At 38.6% G+C, this 19040-nt stretch overlaps 1 protein-coding gene across 4 annotated transcripts in view; it reads right to left on the minus strand.

Moving 5' to 3' along the window:
- Positions 1-10630: 10630 nt before the first annotated feature.
- Positions 10631-19040, minus strand: part of Stxbp5l (syntaxin binding protein 5 like) — a 140870-nt gene continuing 132460 nt past the window's right edge. For all 4 annotated transcript variants that reach the window (XM_029470550.1, XM_029470549.1, XM_029470548.1 and 1 more), the window contains 3 exons: positions 15516-15627; positions 12862-13082; positions 10631-12729 (listed from right to left, as the gene is read on the minus strand). In XM_029470550.1, coding sequence (XP_029326410.1) covers positions 12688-12729; positions 12862-13082; positions 15516-15627 — 375 coding nt within the window. In that variant the 3' untranslated portion in view covers positions 10631-12687. The remainder of the gene's footprint in view (positions 12730-12861; positions 13083-15515; positions 15628-19040) is intronic.

Below are 19040 nucleotides of genomic sequence, written 5' to 3' on the forward strand. Positions count from 1 at the left end.
GGCAGAAGGAGGCAGGAGCAGGAGGATTAGGGTTTCTGCCTGGCCTGGGATAACTGAGAGCTTGTCTCAAAACATGAAACAAAACCCAAACAAACAAAACCCTCATGAAGTTGAGAAAGAAAAATGATGGTGGCGATAGAGGAGAAACTGGAAGGGAGGGAATTGGGACAGATTTGATCAGAACACAGTATATGCATGGATGAAATTCTCAAATAATAAAAACAATTACATGAACTATCCCAAAAAGCTGAGAAATAGCACTAAGTACAAAAGACAAGTGGGTGGGCAGGAAGGAATGAAGGGAGGGAGGGAAGGAGAGAGAGTGGGAGATAACAAGACACAGGCACACAAACATGTTGCATCTTTGAGATGTGTTTGGATGGAAACAGCAAACCAGTAACATTTACTTTGTCTAAACTCATGATGTTACAGTTAGAAATATGCATCCATGGATTACTTTTCTGTTGCTGTGATAAAATACCATGGCTATAGGCAACTTAAAGAAGAGAACATTTGTTTTTGGCTCCTGCTTTCACAGTGATGAGTCTACGAAAGTAGAGTAGCAGCATGCAGCAATCAATCAGTAGACTTGGTGGCAGGAATAGGAAGTGGAGAGCTCACATCTTGAACTGTAAAATCCAAGAGGGCCTGGAAATGATTTAAACTATGAAAGACTACAACCGCCAGTCAAGACCACCGTACCAAGCAGAATTATCTGTCACAACAAAAGGAGAAGAGAAACTTTCTTCAATAAAAATAGGTCAAAATTCATGACTATTATCGCAGTTCAAGCAAGCTAAGGAAACTAGTCCTTCAGACATAAACACAACAAACACAGTTGCATCTAATTTCATTAAACAAATACAACCAGATGCAAAGATGCAGATTAACCCCAACACAATAATAGTGGGTGACTTTAGACAGGTCAGCTACACCAGCAGTTCTGTGGTTGTGGCTCCTTTGGTGGTTGCATATCAAATATCCTGCATATCAGTTCTTTACATTACAACTCTTAACAGTACCAAAATTACAGTTACAGAGTAGCAACAAAATATTTTGGGGCTGGGGGTCACTACAATATGAGGAACTGTATTAAACTGGTTGCAATATTAGGAAGGTTGAAAACCATTGAGCTAGACAAAACCAGAAATATCTGAGTTAAATGACTATGTGTCAAATAGACCTAACAGACATTATAGAACGCAATTTCCAAACACAGAAGAAATCACATTCTTCTCAGCAGATTTAAAATAGATAATATATTATGATAAAGAGCAAGTCTTAATATAAGATGGATGAAGATGCGAAGATCCCCAAAACTACACACTGGAGAAAAAGACAGCCTCTTCAGCAAATGGTGCTGGGGAAATTGAATGTGCACATGCAGAAGAAAAAAATTATACCCCAAACTCTCATCCTATATAAAAGGCATTTTTTGGGGCTGTAAAGATGATTAAGTCATTGAGAGCACTTGATATTTCTAGCAGAGAGCTTACGTTTCCAGCACTAACACAATGGCTTACAACTATCCATGGGTACACACATGATCCCATGTACACGAATATATATATATGATGTAACATAAATGAGAAAAGGAAATTTTAATTGGTCAAAGACCTTAATGTAAGTTCTAAAACTCTGAAATTGTTAAACAAAAAAGTAAGAGGAAATACTTCAAGATATAGGTGCAGACACAGATTTTACAAAGAAGAGTTTAGTCTATAGTGACTAAAAATAAGTAGGACTTTACAAAATAAAAATGTTCTCCACAGCAATGGAAACAGTTAACTCAATGGAGACACAGCCTACAGATTGGGAGAAAATCTTTTCCAGTTATACATCTTGTCTTAGTCACTGTTCTATTGCTGTGAAGAGATATCACAACCAAGGTAACTCTTGTCAAAAAGAAAGCATTTAACTGGGAGCTCATTTACAGTTTCAAAGGCTTAGTCTATTATCATTATGGAGGGGAGCATGACGTTTGGTACACATTCATGGCATTGGAGTAGCAGTTGAGAGCTGCATGTGACACACTTGCTCTAACAAGGCCACAACTCCTAATCCTTCTAAACAGCTCCACTAGCTGGTGACTAAGCATTTAACTACATGAGCCTTTGAGGGCCAATCTTACTCAAACAACCACACACGTATATTAGTCACTTTCCTATTGCCATGATAAAGCACCATAACCAGGTATCTTATAGAAGGAAGGGTGTATTTGGATGTAACGCTTCGAGAGGACACTGAGTCCATCATGGCAGTGAGACATGGCAGCATGTGGCAGTCATGGAGGCAAGAACAGCTAAGAGCTCGCATCTTGAACTTCAGGTAGAAAGCATATCACAAAAACTGGGAATGGAGAGACACGTTGAAACCTCCATCCCCACAGACATAGTTTCTCCAGAAGTCACACCTCCTAAACTGTTTCAAGCAGAGCAACTTGCTGGGGACCAAGTATTCAAATGCCTGAGACTATGGGGGAAAATTTTCACTCAAACTGTCCCGACACCTACTGTGTGGCTTTTTTTCCTGGGGAGCAAATCTCTCTTTACTCCAGATAGGGAGGGCACTGATGACGCCAAGAGGAATGATTCTACCCATGTCCAACCTAGTGAATCAGCATCAGGGTTACTTACAGCAGTGTGGTTGACTCAAAAGCAGTTGCATCCTGAAAAGCCCAGCACAGGTGAACAAGGAAGCCAAAATCCCGGAGTTCCTTAAAATATTTGCAGGTGGCTCAGCCGGTCAAAGCATCCCTTCCTTACAACTGTTACAGCTCATACAGCCTTGAGGCTTGAGGAGGGAGTCTTGAACATTACAATTTTCAGGAGCTTCCTGAGCTTGGAGATTTTATTTACTTCCTAAGCCAGGATTCAGGAGGGAAAACTTCAATTCAGAGAAATAGAACACAACACCACCCAGTGGAGGATTAATATCTAGACTACTGAGAGAATGCAAATAATTAAACTAAAAATCAATCAACTCTTCAAATAAATGTAGTAATGAAACGAACAGGAAGTTTTCCAAAGATTATATACAAATACCCAATGATCATATAAAAAATGTTCAACCTCATTAGGTATTAGAAAAGTGGTAATTTAGAATAAAGCTGAAACTGCATCTCACCCAAGTCAGAATAGGGTGATTAATTAAGAAAACAGTAACAGGGGAGCAGGTTTACTCCTAGCAATAGAGGGGTAGAGGTAGTAGCTCTGTGAGCTCAAGGCCATCCTGGTCTCCATATTGAGTTCTAAGCTAGCCAGAACTATACTGTTAGAGCTTGTATTAAACAAGCCAAATAATAACAAGTGTTGGTGAGGATGCTGACAGAAGGGGACTCTATACATTGCAGGTGGCCACATAAACATGTTGGTGAGCATGTAAACTGGTGTAGCCATTATGGAAACCAGTATGGAGTTTCTCAGAAAACTAACATTAGATCTACAATATGATATATCACTCCTGGCTACTAGCAGGATTCCAAGTCAACACATCACAGAGAGTCTTGTACATCCATGCTTATTACAACACAAGTCACAATAATGAAGCTAAGGAGTCAACCTCTCTGATCAACAGCAGAGGAATGGGTAAGGAAAATGCATGTTCTCAGTGGAATATTGTTCCAGCTATCAATGGGAATGAGGTTATATGTGCTGCAGAGAGTGGTCAATGGTTAAGGCTGTTTACTGCTCTTGCAGAGGACCCAAGTTTGGTTCTCAACATCCACAAGATAGCTCACAACTCTCTTTAGCTCATTTCAGGGGACCTGATACCTTCTTCTGGCCTCTGTGGGTCCCTGCATGCACATGGTGCACACAGACTTACTCAAGCACACACATATAGCATATACATGAACCTAAAAATAGTTTAAAAATAAACTTTTTTTTCATTTTCAGGGAAATGAATACAAGTGGAGATAATTATATTAAGTACCTTAAACAGAAAGGCAAATGTCATATGTTCTCTGATTTGTAGTTTCTAGATTTTATGTATACATAAAATCAGGTAAATATGACATGAAAAATAGAAGTAAATCTATTTAGGAGGACAAAGGAGATTAACAGGAAGTGGAAAAGGAAGAAAGGAGATAAAGAATATATGTTCAACACAAACTTTATATCTGCATGAAAAGGTTCTTATATAACATATGCTATGTACTGTAAATATACACAATGAAAATTTAAAGAAAAACATTAAAAATATTTAAATAATATCTGAGTTTCCAAACAATGCACAAAGCCTTCTCCTTCAGCCACAAACAGCTATTTATTTGCTCTGGAGGACATAAGATAATGCTACTGAAGTGTAAAGTAATACAACAAATTCAAAATTTATATTTTTATAACTTTATTTTCAAATCAGCTCAAATCTAAATAAAAGTTTCAAGAATGGTACAAAGAATCATAATCCAGTGGGAGACCACACTCGAGTTTTGATAATTGCTCCATTTATGTCATGACATCTATGGCAAAATGTTTCAATCTATGATCATGTATTACATGCAGTTGTCATGGATTTTGGCTTCCTAGATCTGGAATATCTGTCTTTCCTCATCTTTTTGTTATAGCAAACTTCCTAGGGGGCAGCCATGTTTAGAAATCATCAAGTGTAGTTCTATTTAACATTTCCACAGGACGAGACCTAGCTTGCATCTTGGCAGGGATGCTGTGTTCTTGTCAAAGGCAGAACAAGATGTTGATTTGCCCCATCACTGGTGACAGGACTTTGGTCCCTCAATAACAAATATGGTATCTTCCATGTTTTTTAGTGTAAATGTCTTTTAATGTTTAACAGTTTTGAAGACACTTGGAGATGATGTAAGTCAGTCTCTACTGAGACCCTACTTCACCCCATTAGCTTGAGCACTAACTGGTATATACCACCCAACATATTATAACAATGGTTATCTAACAGCAACCCTTAAATTCCATTTACACTTATAGCTGGCATTTGACTGTGTGGACAACTTTCTCTCTTCCATATTTACTTATATCAGTGTGAATTCATGGCTTCCTATTTTATTCTATTACTATGTTTTATAGTTAAATCATCCTTGACTTGGCCCGTGTAAGCTCTTTCAAGCTGTTTTTGAGTGCTCTGACACGTAGCTATCTTTTATCGAATACTTCACCTTCTGATACAGACTATATTCCAGAATTGAACCAGTCATTCTCTTCATGATGCTCTAGCCCATTAGCAGGAAAGAATACTTGGAAATCATAATCCAGCACTAATTGTCTTGATTGCTTTGTATCTTTCTGTCTATTCAGTGTTCAGAATTAGGAAATATTTATATACAACATATACACACCTTTTCAGCATGCATACACACACATATAATGCATATTTATATGTGTATCTATGTATATAGCTATTTATATAGATACAATTATATAAATATATATAGTACATATATATGTATATATATATGGACAATCATGTTCACACTGATAACCAATTGTACTCGACATTATCAGAGTTTTCCTACCTTTTCTTCTTTAAGAAGTTTTATTATTTTAAATTGAGAAATAATAATTATATTGACAGGGAATATTTGATAGTCCTATACATCCTTAGCATAATCACCCCCTCAACTATCACCTCTTTGTGGTGGAACACTTAAAAATCCTCTTCTTTATCCATTTTGAGCATAAAAGTTACAGCTCCAGTTACCGTGCTGTATGTAGAAGCACCAGCATTTAAAGCATTCTAGGTTTTTCTTTTAATTGTATACCCTTCTGTAGTCTCTGTGAGAAACTTGGCTCCCATGTCCTCAACGAATTTATTTAAATGCTCAATTCCTTGAATGTGGCCACTCTCCAGAACCAAAGGGGTTGCCTCTGCCCTGCTTCAAAGAAGACCTCAAATTCCAAGGTCACTGACCAGGGAAGTCTCAGCTGCCCCTCCCCCGGCTCAGCTCTGTGGGTGCACCTCTTACTTCACCTCTGTGGTGCCCACCTCTCTGTGAGCTTGCCACTGCTGACCTGCCCCAGTGCTGGGCTTGCCCTTTAAATAGAGCAGATGGCAGGAGAGGCTTGAGGAAGGAAGTCCTGTTGGATGGGAGTAAGGGAGCAGGGGAGGCAGGAACGGAGTGACAGAGGGAGACGAGAGAGGAGGAAGCAGAAGAAAACGGTGAACAGAGTTTTGTGGACTTACGTTGTCATAACAGAAAGACAAACTGATTCTGCTGAGACAGATCTGACATAGAGATTAGCTTTTATATTTTAAAAGGCCCTATACATTTTTCTTTTACTCAAAAGTATTTTTTAGCCCAAGGCTAGTTGTCATTCCTTTCAGTTTTATATAGATCCAATCATAGAAGCAAGCTTGTGGTGGAGGGAGAATTTTTCTAAGATAATTAGAACTTGGAAGAATACAGTCAGCTGGCGAAGGCCACCGTATAGGAAAATACCAGGGGGAGAATCAACCAGCTGGTGAGAGCAGAACAAATCAGAGGATTCCACCACCACTAGATGGAACCATAAACTCACAGCAGACTCATTCTTCCAGCTTGAGCTGTAAAAGCAGGAAGGCAGTCAAGGCCACCCTGAGGTGTAAGTCCTTGCACCACCACAGTGTCTTGTGGGCACTGTTATCAAGTTTGCCTTTATATTTATTCCACCGCAGGTCCCAGTCAATCAATAGCCTTACAGGTTGTCTTTAAAATTTCACTAAACTCTTACATATGTCTGCAATTTGATAGAAAATCTGAATAGGTATTTCTAACCCGAGTCAATCCATAAATTCTAACAGAATCTGTATATATCTAGGGAACTTAGATTTTGTTTTCTGCTTTTTGCTCAATTCAGTGTGTTCTCCTCACCCCTTCCATGTCTTTTAAAAACATCCATTCTTGGTAAAAGTAGAGTTAACACTTTGCAAACGAATGTTTTACCTCTATATATTTAATCTTGGCAAAAATCATTAGTATATGACATCATGACATAAGAGAGCATCTATGTACAAACATATACAATTTTATTGATATCTCTACAGACTACAAGAATTTTAGGTATAGTCACAATTGCTGAATGCAACAGAAAAATAGTAATTTGTCATTTTCTGAAAAGATGCAAAAATTCTGAAGATGAAAGAAAGATACATCAATGGGGTCACCTGTCTGTTATTTCCTAGAGTAAAACATCACGTAATTAAGTACTAAAAATGATAGGTTATTAGAGATTTTGATCCTGTGTACAACTATCCAAAACCACCACCTAGTTTATCTTCTGGCTTTGCCGTTGAGAAGAGTGGGCCAAGATGAGAGGGGAAGTGACGTGAGGGAGAGGACTTGGAGTGTTTTTGTGTCATTGCCTCCCACTGGCTGGACTCTTTCTTTCTGGAGTGTGAGCACTTTTTCAGGGCACTTGCTCTCAGCTTATGATTTTTCCATGTATGCACATACCCCATAAGTCAAAGAACAAATTCAAGTGTCCCTGGGAGCTTTAGGAATAGCAATAAAGCAAGGAAGTGTTGTTCTCCCTGTTTACTAACCTCAGGTCCAGTAGGACACCCACAGCAGAGCAGGCGCCTCTCAACATGTCTGCTTCTGAAGAAGGGTGCCTAATAAACTTCACATGATTTAGTAAGTAATTGTTTTGGGGATTTTCCAATGTCTAGATATTGAGAATTAATTTTACCATTTAGTCTTTTATACTACTAATTTTATAATGATATTTCTAGTGTCTTATCTAAAAGACAGTCAAAATTTACATCCTTGACTTAAATAACTGAAGATCAAGTCACACAGTAATATTACAGAGTTACAAAGACTTAGTGGAGTTGACTGGTTAGAAATGTACACTCACTTTTGTTCTGTGAGAGGCACAGAATAAATGCCAATCAAGATAAGACTATCTCTTTTACATTCTGCCTTCCCCAGTCCCTAGGAAGGGGCTAAGAATCAGCCAATGAAGGCAAGAATCTTTCTTAGTTGGTTCATAAAGCAGTGGTTACCCAAGGTTGGCTGGACACTGGAGCCATGTTTAGAGCTTTGAAGAATACTGAGTTCCTTTCCCAGTCTAAGACATTTTGAAATCATTGGAATTTTAAAAATCTCAAATGACTGTTATATATAGCCAAGACTGACTATCACTCTTCCAGAAAAAAATATTAATAAAGGCATTTTGTTTTGGTTGTATCAGAACCTCCTCAGTTCCCTCAGACTCTCATATCCCTCCTCATACCCACAGGTTTCCCCCACACTATACCCTCTGTCCTGTTTCTAGATGAGACCTTACTGATGTCTTCTATTTAGGAAGACAGATATACTATTCAGGCCAATAGAGAGAAATACTAGACTTTTTAGCACATGCTTCCTGGAATCTTGCATATGAGAGACAATGTTCAACCTGTTGGTTGATGATCATCTCAGATACCTGGGTTGTGTGGATACACAGTACTACCACCTAAGATGGAGCTGAGTAACTGTAGGTGGAGAAGCTGCAAAGCTGTTGTTTCTAACACACTGAGAGCTGGACCGGATCTGACATGCTGGCTTTCTATGTCATTGCTCTCTGTGAATCAGTGTGGTAAGGAAATGGTGTTTGTACATTCCCCCCAAGGAAGCCTGTGGTACAAAGAATATCCTAGTCCTAGGCCAAGGGAAACATCATTTTCCTTTCTGGGCTAGTTTCATTTTATTATTCTGTCCAAATGCCTGACAACTTAGTATCTCAAAGAACCTACCTTAATTTTCAGCCAATATTGGGCCTAATCGTACTTTTTATTTTCTCAGACTGGCACAGATAATGGGTAAACAATACCTTTAAAATGCTATTGGTGGGACATATAAAAGGGAACTTTACCTTTTAAGGTCTCTTTACATTTTTGAGGAGTAGAGCAGATTTTATTGAGAATCGATTCCAAAGGATCTGAGAAATGTTTCTGTGATAGAATTGCTAGACAACGTCTCAGTTTTGTCACGGTACACTTGAAATTGATGTCACACAATGACCCTCATGATGCTTGAGTGCTAAGTCTGAGACTCAGAGAAGCTAAGTCAGAAATGCACATCTTCGGGGGATTGAAATACTTGCTAAGTCAATCGCCATCCCCAAACCCAAGACAAATGGGTGGTTTCACAGTAGGATCATGGCTTACATTACTGTGAGAAGCAGGGAAACAAACATGTCTTATTATCGATGAATAGAATAAAAGGTTCATTTCTGCAGGAACACTGGGAAAGGCTTCTCTGTTGAGGAAGGAATAAGGGGTAAAGTCACCTTGTCCTGATGGAGCTTCACAAGCCTTATCTCCAGATGCCACTTCGTAGACAGAATGTAATTTGATGGGAACCAAGACTCAGGGTCATCTTCTGCAGCTTTAAGGTTTCTGGGGTAGTTTTTCTTATGGTCCAAACAGAAGAGAGATGAGAATATGAAAAAGATTCTATGTACTAATATTAATCATTTCCTTAAGTTGACAATGATGACAAAATGGTGGTAGTAGTGGTGGTAAGGTGATCGTGTGTGTGTGTGTGTGTGTGTGAAGATTAATGCAAAAGTTCAAAGAGAAAAATCACATCCATGGTTAAATTATTGTTATTGCTACCTCTGAATTATAAAAATAATTTTGATACAGTAAAACCTCATTAATTTGGATTCTGCTAATCATTGGTTTGTGGCATCAGTTACCCTTATATTAAGAAAGGTTTCGGCAAACAATTTTGTAAGCATATTTAAACTTTAAATATTTATGAGAACTTGTTCTTTTCAAGCATGGCAGAGGCACCTACTCCAAGTGATGTCTATTTATAAACTTTTGATGGATTTGCTGGAGCCAGAACTTTAAGCAGGTCTCTTGTGAAATACGGATATTCTTCTTGATATATTCTCTGTGTGCTTGGAATTAGTCTATATATTGTTAGTTCACTAATTCTCCAAAAATTTACCTCTATTGCATATGAATCACACATGTATTTAGGGCAGGACTTCTCTTGCTAAGACAATGTGCTCTTATTGTATGCTATTTTCTGTAAAAACATATATTTCACAGTCTGCCTCTTTAAATGATGTAAAATAGTAGCTTTCAACTGGAAGCAATTTTGTCGAAAAGATCTTTTTTTTTTTTTTTTTTTACTGTTATTACTAGAAGATTCTGACTGGCATCTAGAGGGCAGAAGCCAAGGACACTGCTAACATCCCAAAGAATTTTGTGCTGATGGTGCTGCCTTTCAGAACCCTTGCTATAGAACAAGTGTGTGTATGTGTGTGTGTGTGTGTGTGTGTGTGTGTGTGTGCGTGTATGCACGCACACGCACCTGGGGTACTAAGGATGAAATCCATGATCTTGAACATGGTGGGCAGGCAAGCACTCTACCCTGTACTACATCTCTAAAGCAAGTTACATATTACAGGGAGTTTCAGAGCTAGCCATTGAATTCAATGCTACTTTGGATTGAAAAATCACTATTTCTAAATAAAAGAATTATCTTATTCTTCTGGTCATTTTAAAATGTAGAAATGTTAAAGTACCACTGGGTGTTTTGGGGCATGTCTGTAATCCCAACATTGGGAGGCAGAGGCAGGTGGATCTCTGTGAGTTCAAGGCCAGCCTGGTCTACAAAATGAGTTTCAGGACAGCCAGGGCTATAACATAAAGAAATCCTGTCTCAGAAAAGCAAAAACCAAAACAAGACAAAAATAACACACAAACAAGCAATCAACCCCCCCCCACACACACACAAACAACAACAAAAATTCCAGAAATGCTAAAAATCAGAAACTTGGGTTCTTAAAAAGAGATTGCATACATTTTGTGTTGCAGTTTGGCTGCCAATGTTTTCCAGGTTCTGGCTTGAAATTTCATTAATATTTTACTGTATATATTGTCTGTGTATATCGTCTGTATTTCCAAGCCAAGTCCTCTTATAGTCATGCTATAACAGGAGGCAGATTTACAGACAATTTTAAGAAACCAGAATTTCAGGACTCTGATAAATGCTACTCCTATGTGCACTTTCTGGTTCTTTTAATCATCTCTGCTTCTTCAAAATCACTGAGAAAAATGAAAAGGCAGCACCACTTCAAACACAAACAAAAGACAAATGAAAAAAGTAACTTCGTCTATTAAGTTGGATTTAAGGAAGTGCCCATATCTTAAACACAAATGAAATGTAAATCTAGTAAGACCTCAAAACCCAATGATTGCATCACATAATTTAAGATTTTAAAAACAGGAAGAGCATCCTGTCAGGGGAGTCCCATGACTCTGACTTCCAAGCATGGTCAACAGAGCAAGTCGGAATCTTCCTTTGTTTTCCTTTGCAGTGCTTCTCTGCTGGGTCATGATGGATCGTTTTATCTTGCTCGAGCTGATCTTTACCCTTGAGAGCTTTTAGAAGGTATTTGGTATTCACTGACACATGCCTTTGACTTATATTAGTCAATCTAGTGACAAAGCTATTGATTTTATATCATTAAATTATCTCTGGATTTGTGTTACCCATAATGATGACTGTGGCCAAGATAGCTAAAACAGCTCTACATTTCATAAGGGTTTCCAGTAATAAGTGCTGGGTCCTAGAATGTGCTCTAATGAAAGCCCTTGTGCATCAGAAGTGTGAGGAGTCAGAATCTCTTTCCTAAAACATTAGCTGAGGTTTTACTGAATCACTTCAAAGACAATGACCAGTTTGGTCTGTGAATAGCAGGCTGCAAAAGCACCTTGGGATAGAAGACCCTCCAGGGTCTGAACAGTAATATACTGTGTAATTGGCAGATAAGGGTACAAATGGTGCTTTACAAATATATCGCTTTGGAAACTAAAACTGGGGTGTGTGAAATTCCACTCTTTGTGAAATCAGTTCTCAAAGCTAACTGCACTGTTCCTATAGTCTAATTTCTGCAAACTTATCGCCACCTCCTCTGTAGAATATAAACCAGGCCGAAAAAAATTACTTTGAGGTGATTCAACCCTGCACGGTTTATAACTAAACCTAGGAATTCATCTTGAAGGTGGCAGACATGGAAAGAAAAGTGTTGGCGATACTTCACTATCCTGGCAATCCTTGGTTATGAATGGGAGCTGCAAATGATGTGAATTGCTACAGAGAGAGAAAAATGCAATCAGATTCTTGATGTAAGAATTCAGGAATGTCCTAGGATACTAAGGAAAGTTTCAGATGAGAAGAAAATTCTGGGTATGTTTTGATTCCTTTCAGTTGGGTAGGGCAAATACACTTAAAATGCATTGATATCTTCTAATGCATATTTTAAAATTGTTGGGTGTGGCCCAATTCATGAAAGTAGTTTACCATAAATCCTTTTCTTCTGTTATAACATGCTTTTGTTTCTTTTCCTCTTAAGATGTTAATTTTTCATGCAAAGATTTTTTTTCATTAAGTGCATTAATGCTTTTGTTTGTACAGGAAATTTCAAATCAAAAGGACTCCCCATAGTTTCCAAACATGAATTCTTAGCAAATGACATGCTAAGATGATAATATCCATTCCACATGGGGAAAGACAAATTCGGCCATTATCTTGGGATTTTAACCGGGGTTCCAGCCTTTCTGTTGTACAGCATCTTTGCCTTTGATAAGTCTCCCTTATGATAACTTCAGATGGACTATAATGGAACATTTTGTAGAAGAAACTGGCTTCTAGCAGTTGAATAGTGATGCTGGGAATAAATTTGGTTTCCCTGAATAATGGTTTCTCAAAGCAGTCACAGCTTCTTTCGAAGGTTAGAACTGGTACCATTTCTTATCCTTATACTTCAGCATTAGCTGGAAAGAAAAAAAATAGCAATCAAAACATGCTACAAATGTTACTTAGCAAATCACTACTGAGCTAATCATAATTAAATCTTAAAATGTAATACAATTGTACGGCTGCCTTTGTTTACTTGGGCAGCTCACCTCATGTGCATGCTTGGAAAACGCTTCTGCGCTGGTCATCATGCCCGCAGTCTTCTCTTCCAGCTCGCCCAGACGCTGCCCTCTCTCATCAAGTGCAATCCGGGCTCGGGTCAGCTCTCCCATCACCCCGCCAGCAGCGCCTTTCATCCCTTCTATACTACCTGGCCCAGGGATGTGCTGTGCGAGGCTGCGGGATGCTTTTCCTGCTGAGGCTTCCCCGACTGAAAATGTAAGCCATAGACATTTAAAACATATCAGAAATTCATCGTCAAGATGGGCACCGGGGTAAAAGGAGACTCATAAATTTCAACTACTATCATCATTTTCATTCAAAGGACGACATTTCTGATGTTGTTATACAGGTGAGTACGTGTGAAAGTTATGAATACATAAGAAAAATGCCTAAAAACTGAGAGATAAGGTTGGGGAGATTCAGTTATATGTCTTTATGTGTACGTGGTTTGTATATGGGGCTGTACTTTCTCACAATACGGCAAATTTCTTCTTGTTTTCTTTTGTGCATATTCACGATGTGTATGCGTGTTTGGGTATGTGCACATGTATGATTCTGCATGTGACGGTCAGCGGTTAACCTCAGGTGCTGTTCCTCGGGTGCTGTCCATCTTCATTGTTTTTCTACAAAATTGATTGAATGATTAAAGCACACATACACACACGTGTGTGTGTGTGTGTGTGTGTGTGTGTGTGAGAGAGAGAGAGAGAGAGAGAGAGAGGGAGAGAGAGAGAGAGAGAGAAGGAAATGGGCTTAGTTCATGCTACTACATAAATCTGGGGGCCAGAGGATAACTTAAAGGAATTCAATCTTTCTAGCTACCATGTGCACCCCAGGATTTGAACTCAGATTGTAAGTTTGATGGTAAGTGCCTTTACTGGCTGAGCCAACATTTTTTTTTTTTTTTTTTTTTTAAGGCAGGGTATCTCACTTGGCCTGGCACTTGCAAGTCAGCTAGGCTAACTAACCATTGAGCCCCAGTGATCTGCTATCTGTACTTTCCCATCATTAAGATCACAAGCACATGCTACCTCGCCTAGCTTTCTTATGTGCATTCTGGGAATTGAACTCAATTCCTAATATTCACAAAGCAAGCACTTTACTGACACACCCATCTCTCTAGCCTACAATTGCACTTATTAACATGAAGGAATTGGAATTCTCAAATACATAAAACCTCATGTTTGACAATGTATGTTTCAATCTGAGGCTGCCAAATATTCTCTGTTAATCTTTCTATAGAAGCATTTGTAAGGTCCCTGCTTTTCTGTGAATACTAGAGAATTTTAGGCATAGGATTGGATTATATAAATAAAGGTTTTTAATTTGTGGTTTTTATAATATACTAAAAGTTTTCTTGTTAGGAACAGAGCTCTGCTTTATTCAACTTAAGTAAAATGAAGTGCAACATCGCCATCTCAATTGGATTGCCAGATTGGTAGCACAGACCCGTAATTCCAACTCTTGTGAGGAAAGGGGATCAAGGGTTGAAAGTTTGAGGGACTTGCATAGTGAGATCCTTTCACAAAACAAAACACATTATAATACACAGCCATCTTGGCAGAAATTTAGTGAATATTTTCAGAAATGTCACATTGGAAAGCAACCTAGGTTTTTAAAAATAAAAGTATCACTGATACCTAGTTCACATACTACAAAAACAACCCTTAATAAAGGATATAATTCCTGGGTTTTAGTGTCTCATAAAGATGTATAAATATAACTACTATCTGATTTTAGAATATTTTCATTTTTCCAAAAGAAACTCAAACATATTAGCAACCATTCCATATTATTCATTATCCCAGCCTTGGGCAGCAACTGATTAACTTTTAGTGACCATGAGTTTACCTATTCTGGACACTTTATATGGATAGAATCATATAATAGGGGGCCCTTTTCTGGTCTGACCCTCTGATTTAGCATAGCATTTGTTAAATTCTATATTGCCACATGTAAAACAATATTCCCTTTGTTGGCTAAAATAATACTCAACTATAGGTGGTACCTATGTCTTACACAGAAATTCAAGAGAAAGGGAGTTTTCATATGCAAAACCAAATGGTGGTGGCCTGGTCTGAAAGCTTTATTATTATTATCCTCTGAAAATGTTTTCTGGTATCTCCTATTGCTTTTTGATTGTTGTTCATGAGAGTGTATCTCTGGTAGATTTTCAAACTAGTTATTTTTCCATAGCACTGATACAATCGTATTATGAAAAAAAAATTCATTTTCTAGCAGTGGTTGTAGGAAAGCAGACTAAAATGCTTTTTCACAATTTAAAAAGCCAAATACTGTTAACTGTGCATTAAGATTGGGTTGATCTGCAACTGATCTGTAATTCTTACTAGCTTCTCATTACTTACTTGAAATATATACATATAGGTATATGTATACATATACATACACATATACATATATATATATTTGTGCTTAATTATTTCCAAATATAGTGACTAATTTTATTCATGTTTAATAAACATAACAATTTAAAAAATACAGGGAAAACTAACATTCAAATTTTGAAATAGTCACAAATTCACTTTGGTCTAGAATTTAAGATAAAGTATATTAAACCACACATACACACAAACAGGTCTTCTATTTTGTGATTTTTTTTTTAAGATGAGGATTTACTCACAGAGTTCTTCTCTGTCAAATGTCTGTCCACTTCCACCAAATAGTCCCTTGAGAAAGCCTCTATTTTGGGCTTCTGGTGTCTCTATGGGAGTAAACAAATCGCCTAACATGTCCTGCAGCAATTAAGAAAAAGAAGATTAGAGCAACTAAGATGAAATTAATAGATGAAAAGGTAAGACTGTGAGATATTGCACTACATCATGAAGACAGCCTTTTCATATCTTTTCCGTGTGAGTTTTGCTTAATTTATAGTTCTGACCTTAGCTCTCCAGAGTCCTTAATAAAGGATAATAATAATAATAATAATAAAGCATGGACAGAAAAATATAAAACTTTAAACAGCCCAGCCATAGCTGTATAGAACAGACACTGGGAAGTCACATATATGCCATTGTCCTATGTCACTAGCAATTACTGTGGGGCAAGGAGAGAACAGATCCTTCAAGCAACCATTATGTTGAGAAGAGTAGAAAATTCAGCACAACCATATCTCCAAACACCAATTCCACCAACTAAGACAAGATCCAGAGCACCACCCAATCATTAGGGCATCACACAGTCACATGACCTGAATGAAATTCACTGGAAATACTTAAGCTAAGACTGTGAACCCTGGCAGAAAGGCAACCCTTCCTTAATGAGATGAGAATGTACAGCCGTGACTGTAATATAAACATGGGTGTGCCCACATCAGAGCCTCTATCATTGAAATCCACACAGGATGTATATGAGTCTCCATTAAAAAGACTGTAGCTGGCCAGCTGGAAATTATTCTGAGGGTTATCACATGCTGAAGTCTGGAGGTACCACTTATTTTTCTTTTGTTTGAATTCATCCAGGAACTTATTTTGTCCTCTGGTTTAATTGGGAATTCTTATGAATCATTCTTTTAAACTCTTGTCTGGGACTTCATTGAATTCATCTCACTAGATCAATTACTGTGGAACTGATCCTAAAGGAGGCCTGACCCTGCCTGCTGTCACATGGACAGACATTCAACCCAGAAGGTAACCTGCTTAAACTCCACTGAGGCTCTGCATGTTGACAAATCTGCTTTAGCAGATTTGAGCTAGACACACAAACATCCACTTTCCCATCAACAGAGTAAGGTCCTTGGTAGCTCCATGAGAGGAGGAAAACAGATCTATCCCAGTAAAGAAGAATGACTGATACTGTATATATTGTTTAATTTTACTTTGTCTCATTGTTAAAAATCATCACTCTTGCATATTTCTTACTGGTTTTGTTTAATTTGTATATTCCTTACATTTTATAATTATTCTACTTGTAACCTGTTCCATTTAGTTATCTGTATTATTTTTCTTATTTAAGACTTATATACATCCCTTCTACCCCCTTTCCTTTTCTTTTCCCATTCCCTCCTCTTGACTTATTAATTATAATTTTCTATAGATTTAATAATCTTTAAATTCCATTTACTCTATTAACCTATAAACATAATGTTAAATAGGAAGAAAACTTAAACCAGGAAAGAGGTTCTGTTACTCTTTTTCAATACAGTGGTTGAAGTATTAGCAGAAACAAGAGAATAGAATGGCATGCTTACAGAAAGAAGCCTAGCATAGCTGCCCTCTGAGAGGCCCAACAAGCAGCTGAAAGATGCAGATACTTACACCCAACCAATGGACAGAAGCTGGGGACCCTTGCATTTGAATTAGGGAAAGGCTGGAAGAAACTGAGGAGGAGGGTGACCCCATAGGAAGACCAGTAGTCTCAATTAACCCAGACCCCTGAGATCTCTCAGACACTGAGCCACCAACCAGGCAGAACACACTAGCTGGTACAAGACCTCCAACACATAGAGAAGAGGGCTGCCTTGTCTGGCCTCAGTGAGGGAAGAGGCACCTAACCCTTGAGAGACTTGAGGTCCCAGGGAGTAGGAAGGTCTGCTGGGGTGGGGGTGGGCAGTGGGGACATCATCTTAAAGATGGGGGAGGAGGACTGGGATGAGGAACAGTCAGAGGGCAGACCAGGAGGGCAATTGAAGATTAAAGAATAAAGAGTAAGATTAAAGAATAAATTTAAACAACCCATTCAAAAAAATGGGATATAGAACTAAACAGAGAATTCACAACAGAGGAATCTTGAATGGCTGAGAAACACTTAAAGAAATGTTCAAAGTCCTTAGTAATCAGGGAAATGCAAATCAAACTGACCCTGAGATTGCACCTCATACCAATCAGAATGGCTAAGATCAAAAACTCAGGTGACAGCACATGTTGGTGAGGATGTAAAGAAAGAGAAACACTCCTAGTGTTGTAGATGGGCCTGGTGCTGTTCTTGTGAACCAATCCCTTAATGACTAAAGGAACCAATCACTGGGCGTGTAGGAGGGACTTCTGGGTTGGACAGAGGAAGAGAGGAAGCAGAAGAGAGTTAGGGTTTTTTTTTTGGACAGGCATAGCTTGAGGACAAGACTTAGCTATGAATGTCTTCCAGTTTCAATGATGGCGGCTCATCTGGGTCCAAGAGAGAAAGGTATGGCGGCAAAGCATGGATTTGCCTGAGGTGCACCACAAAGGCTGTGGAGGATTTGAGGCAAGGGGTTGGCGAGGTAACAACCCACCAGTGGGAACCTAACAAGCAGGGCAGAGAATTGGCAGCACAAGTGCAAGAATGTGCCAGTTTATTTTTTAATATTTCCCACAACATTGCTCCATTGCTGGTGGGATTACAAACTCATAAAACCACTTTGGAAATCAATCTGGAGGTTCCTCAGAAAATTGGAAATAGATCTACCTGAAGACTCAGCTATACCATTCTTGGACATAAACCCAAAAGATGCCTTACTATGCCACAGGGGCAAGTGTTCCACTATGTTCATAACAGCCTTATTTGTGATATTCAGAAGCTGGAAACAACCTAAATGTCCCACAACAGAAGAATGGATACAGAAAATGTGGTTCATTTATACAATGGAATACTACTCAGATATTAAGAACAAGGATTTATTCCAATGGAAGGAGTTGCAGAGACAAAGTTTGGAGCTAAGACGAAAGGATGGGCCATCCAAAGACTGCCCCACCCAGGGGTCCATCCCATAATCAGCCACCAAATGCTGACACTATTGCATATGCCAGCAAGATTTTGCTGAAAGAACCCTGATATAGCTGTCTCCTGTGAGGTTTTGCCAGTGCCTGGCAAATACAGAAGTGGATGCTCACGGTCATCTATTGGATGGAACACAGGGCTCCTATTGGAGGAGCTAGAGAAAGTACCCAAGAGCTGAAGGGGTCTGCAACCCTATAGGTAGAACAACAATATGAACTAATCAGTACCCCCAGAACTCGTGTCTCTAGCTGCAAATACAGCAGAAGATGGCCTAGTTGGCCATCATTGGAAAGAGAGGCCCCTTGGTCTAGCAAACTTTATATGCCCCAGTACAGGGGAATGCCAGGGCCAAGAAGTAGGAGTGAGTGGGTAGGGGAGCAGGGTGGGGGGAGGGTATAGGGGACTTTTGGGATAGCATTTGAAATGTAAATGAAGAAAATATCTAATAAAAAAA

Source organism: Mus caroli, chromosome 16 (genome assembly GCF_900094665.2).
Source record: "Mus caroli chromosome 16, CAROLI_EIJ_v1.1, whole genome shotgun sequence".
Taxonomy (NCBI): Eukaryota; Metazoa; Chordata; class Mammalia; order Rodentia; family Muridae; genus Mus; species Mus caroli.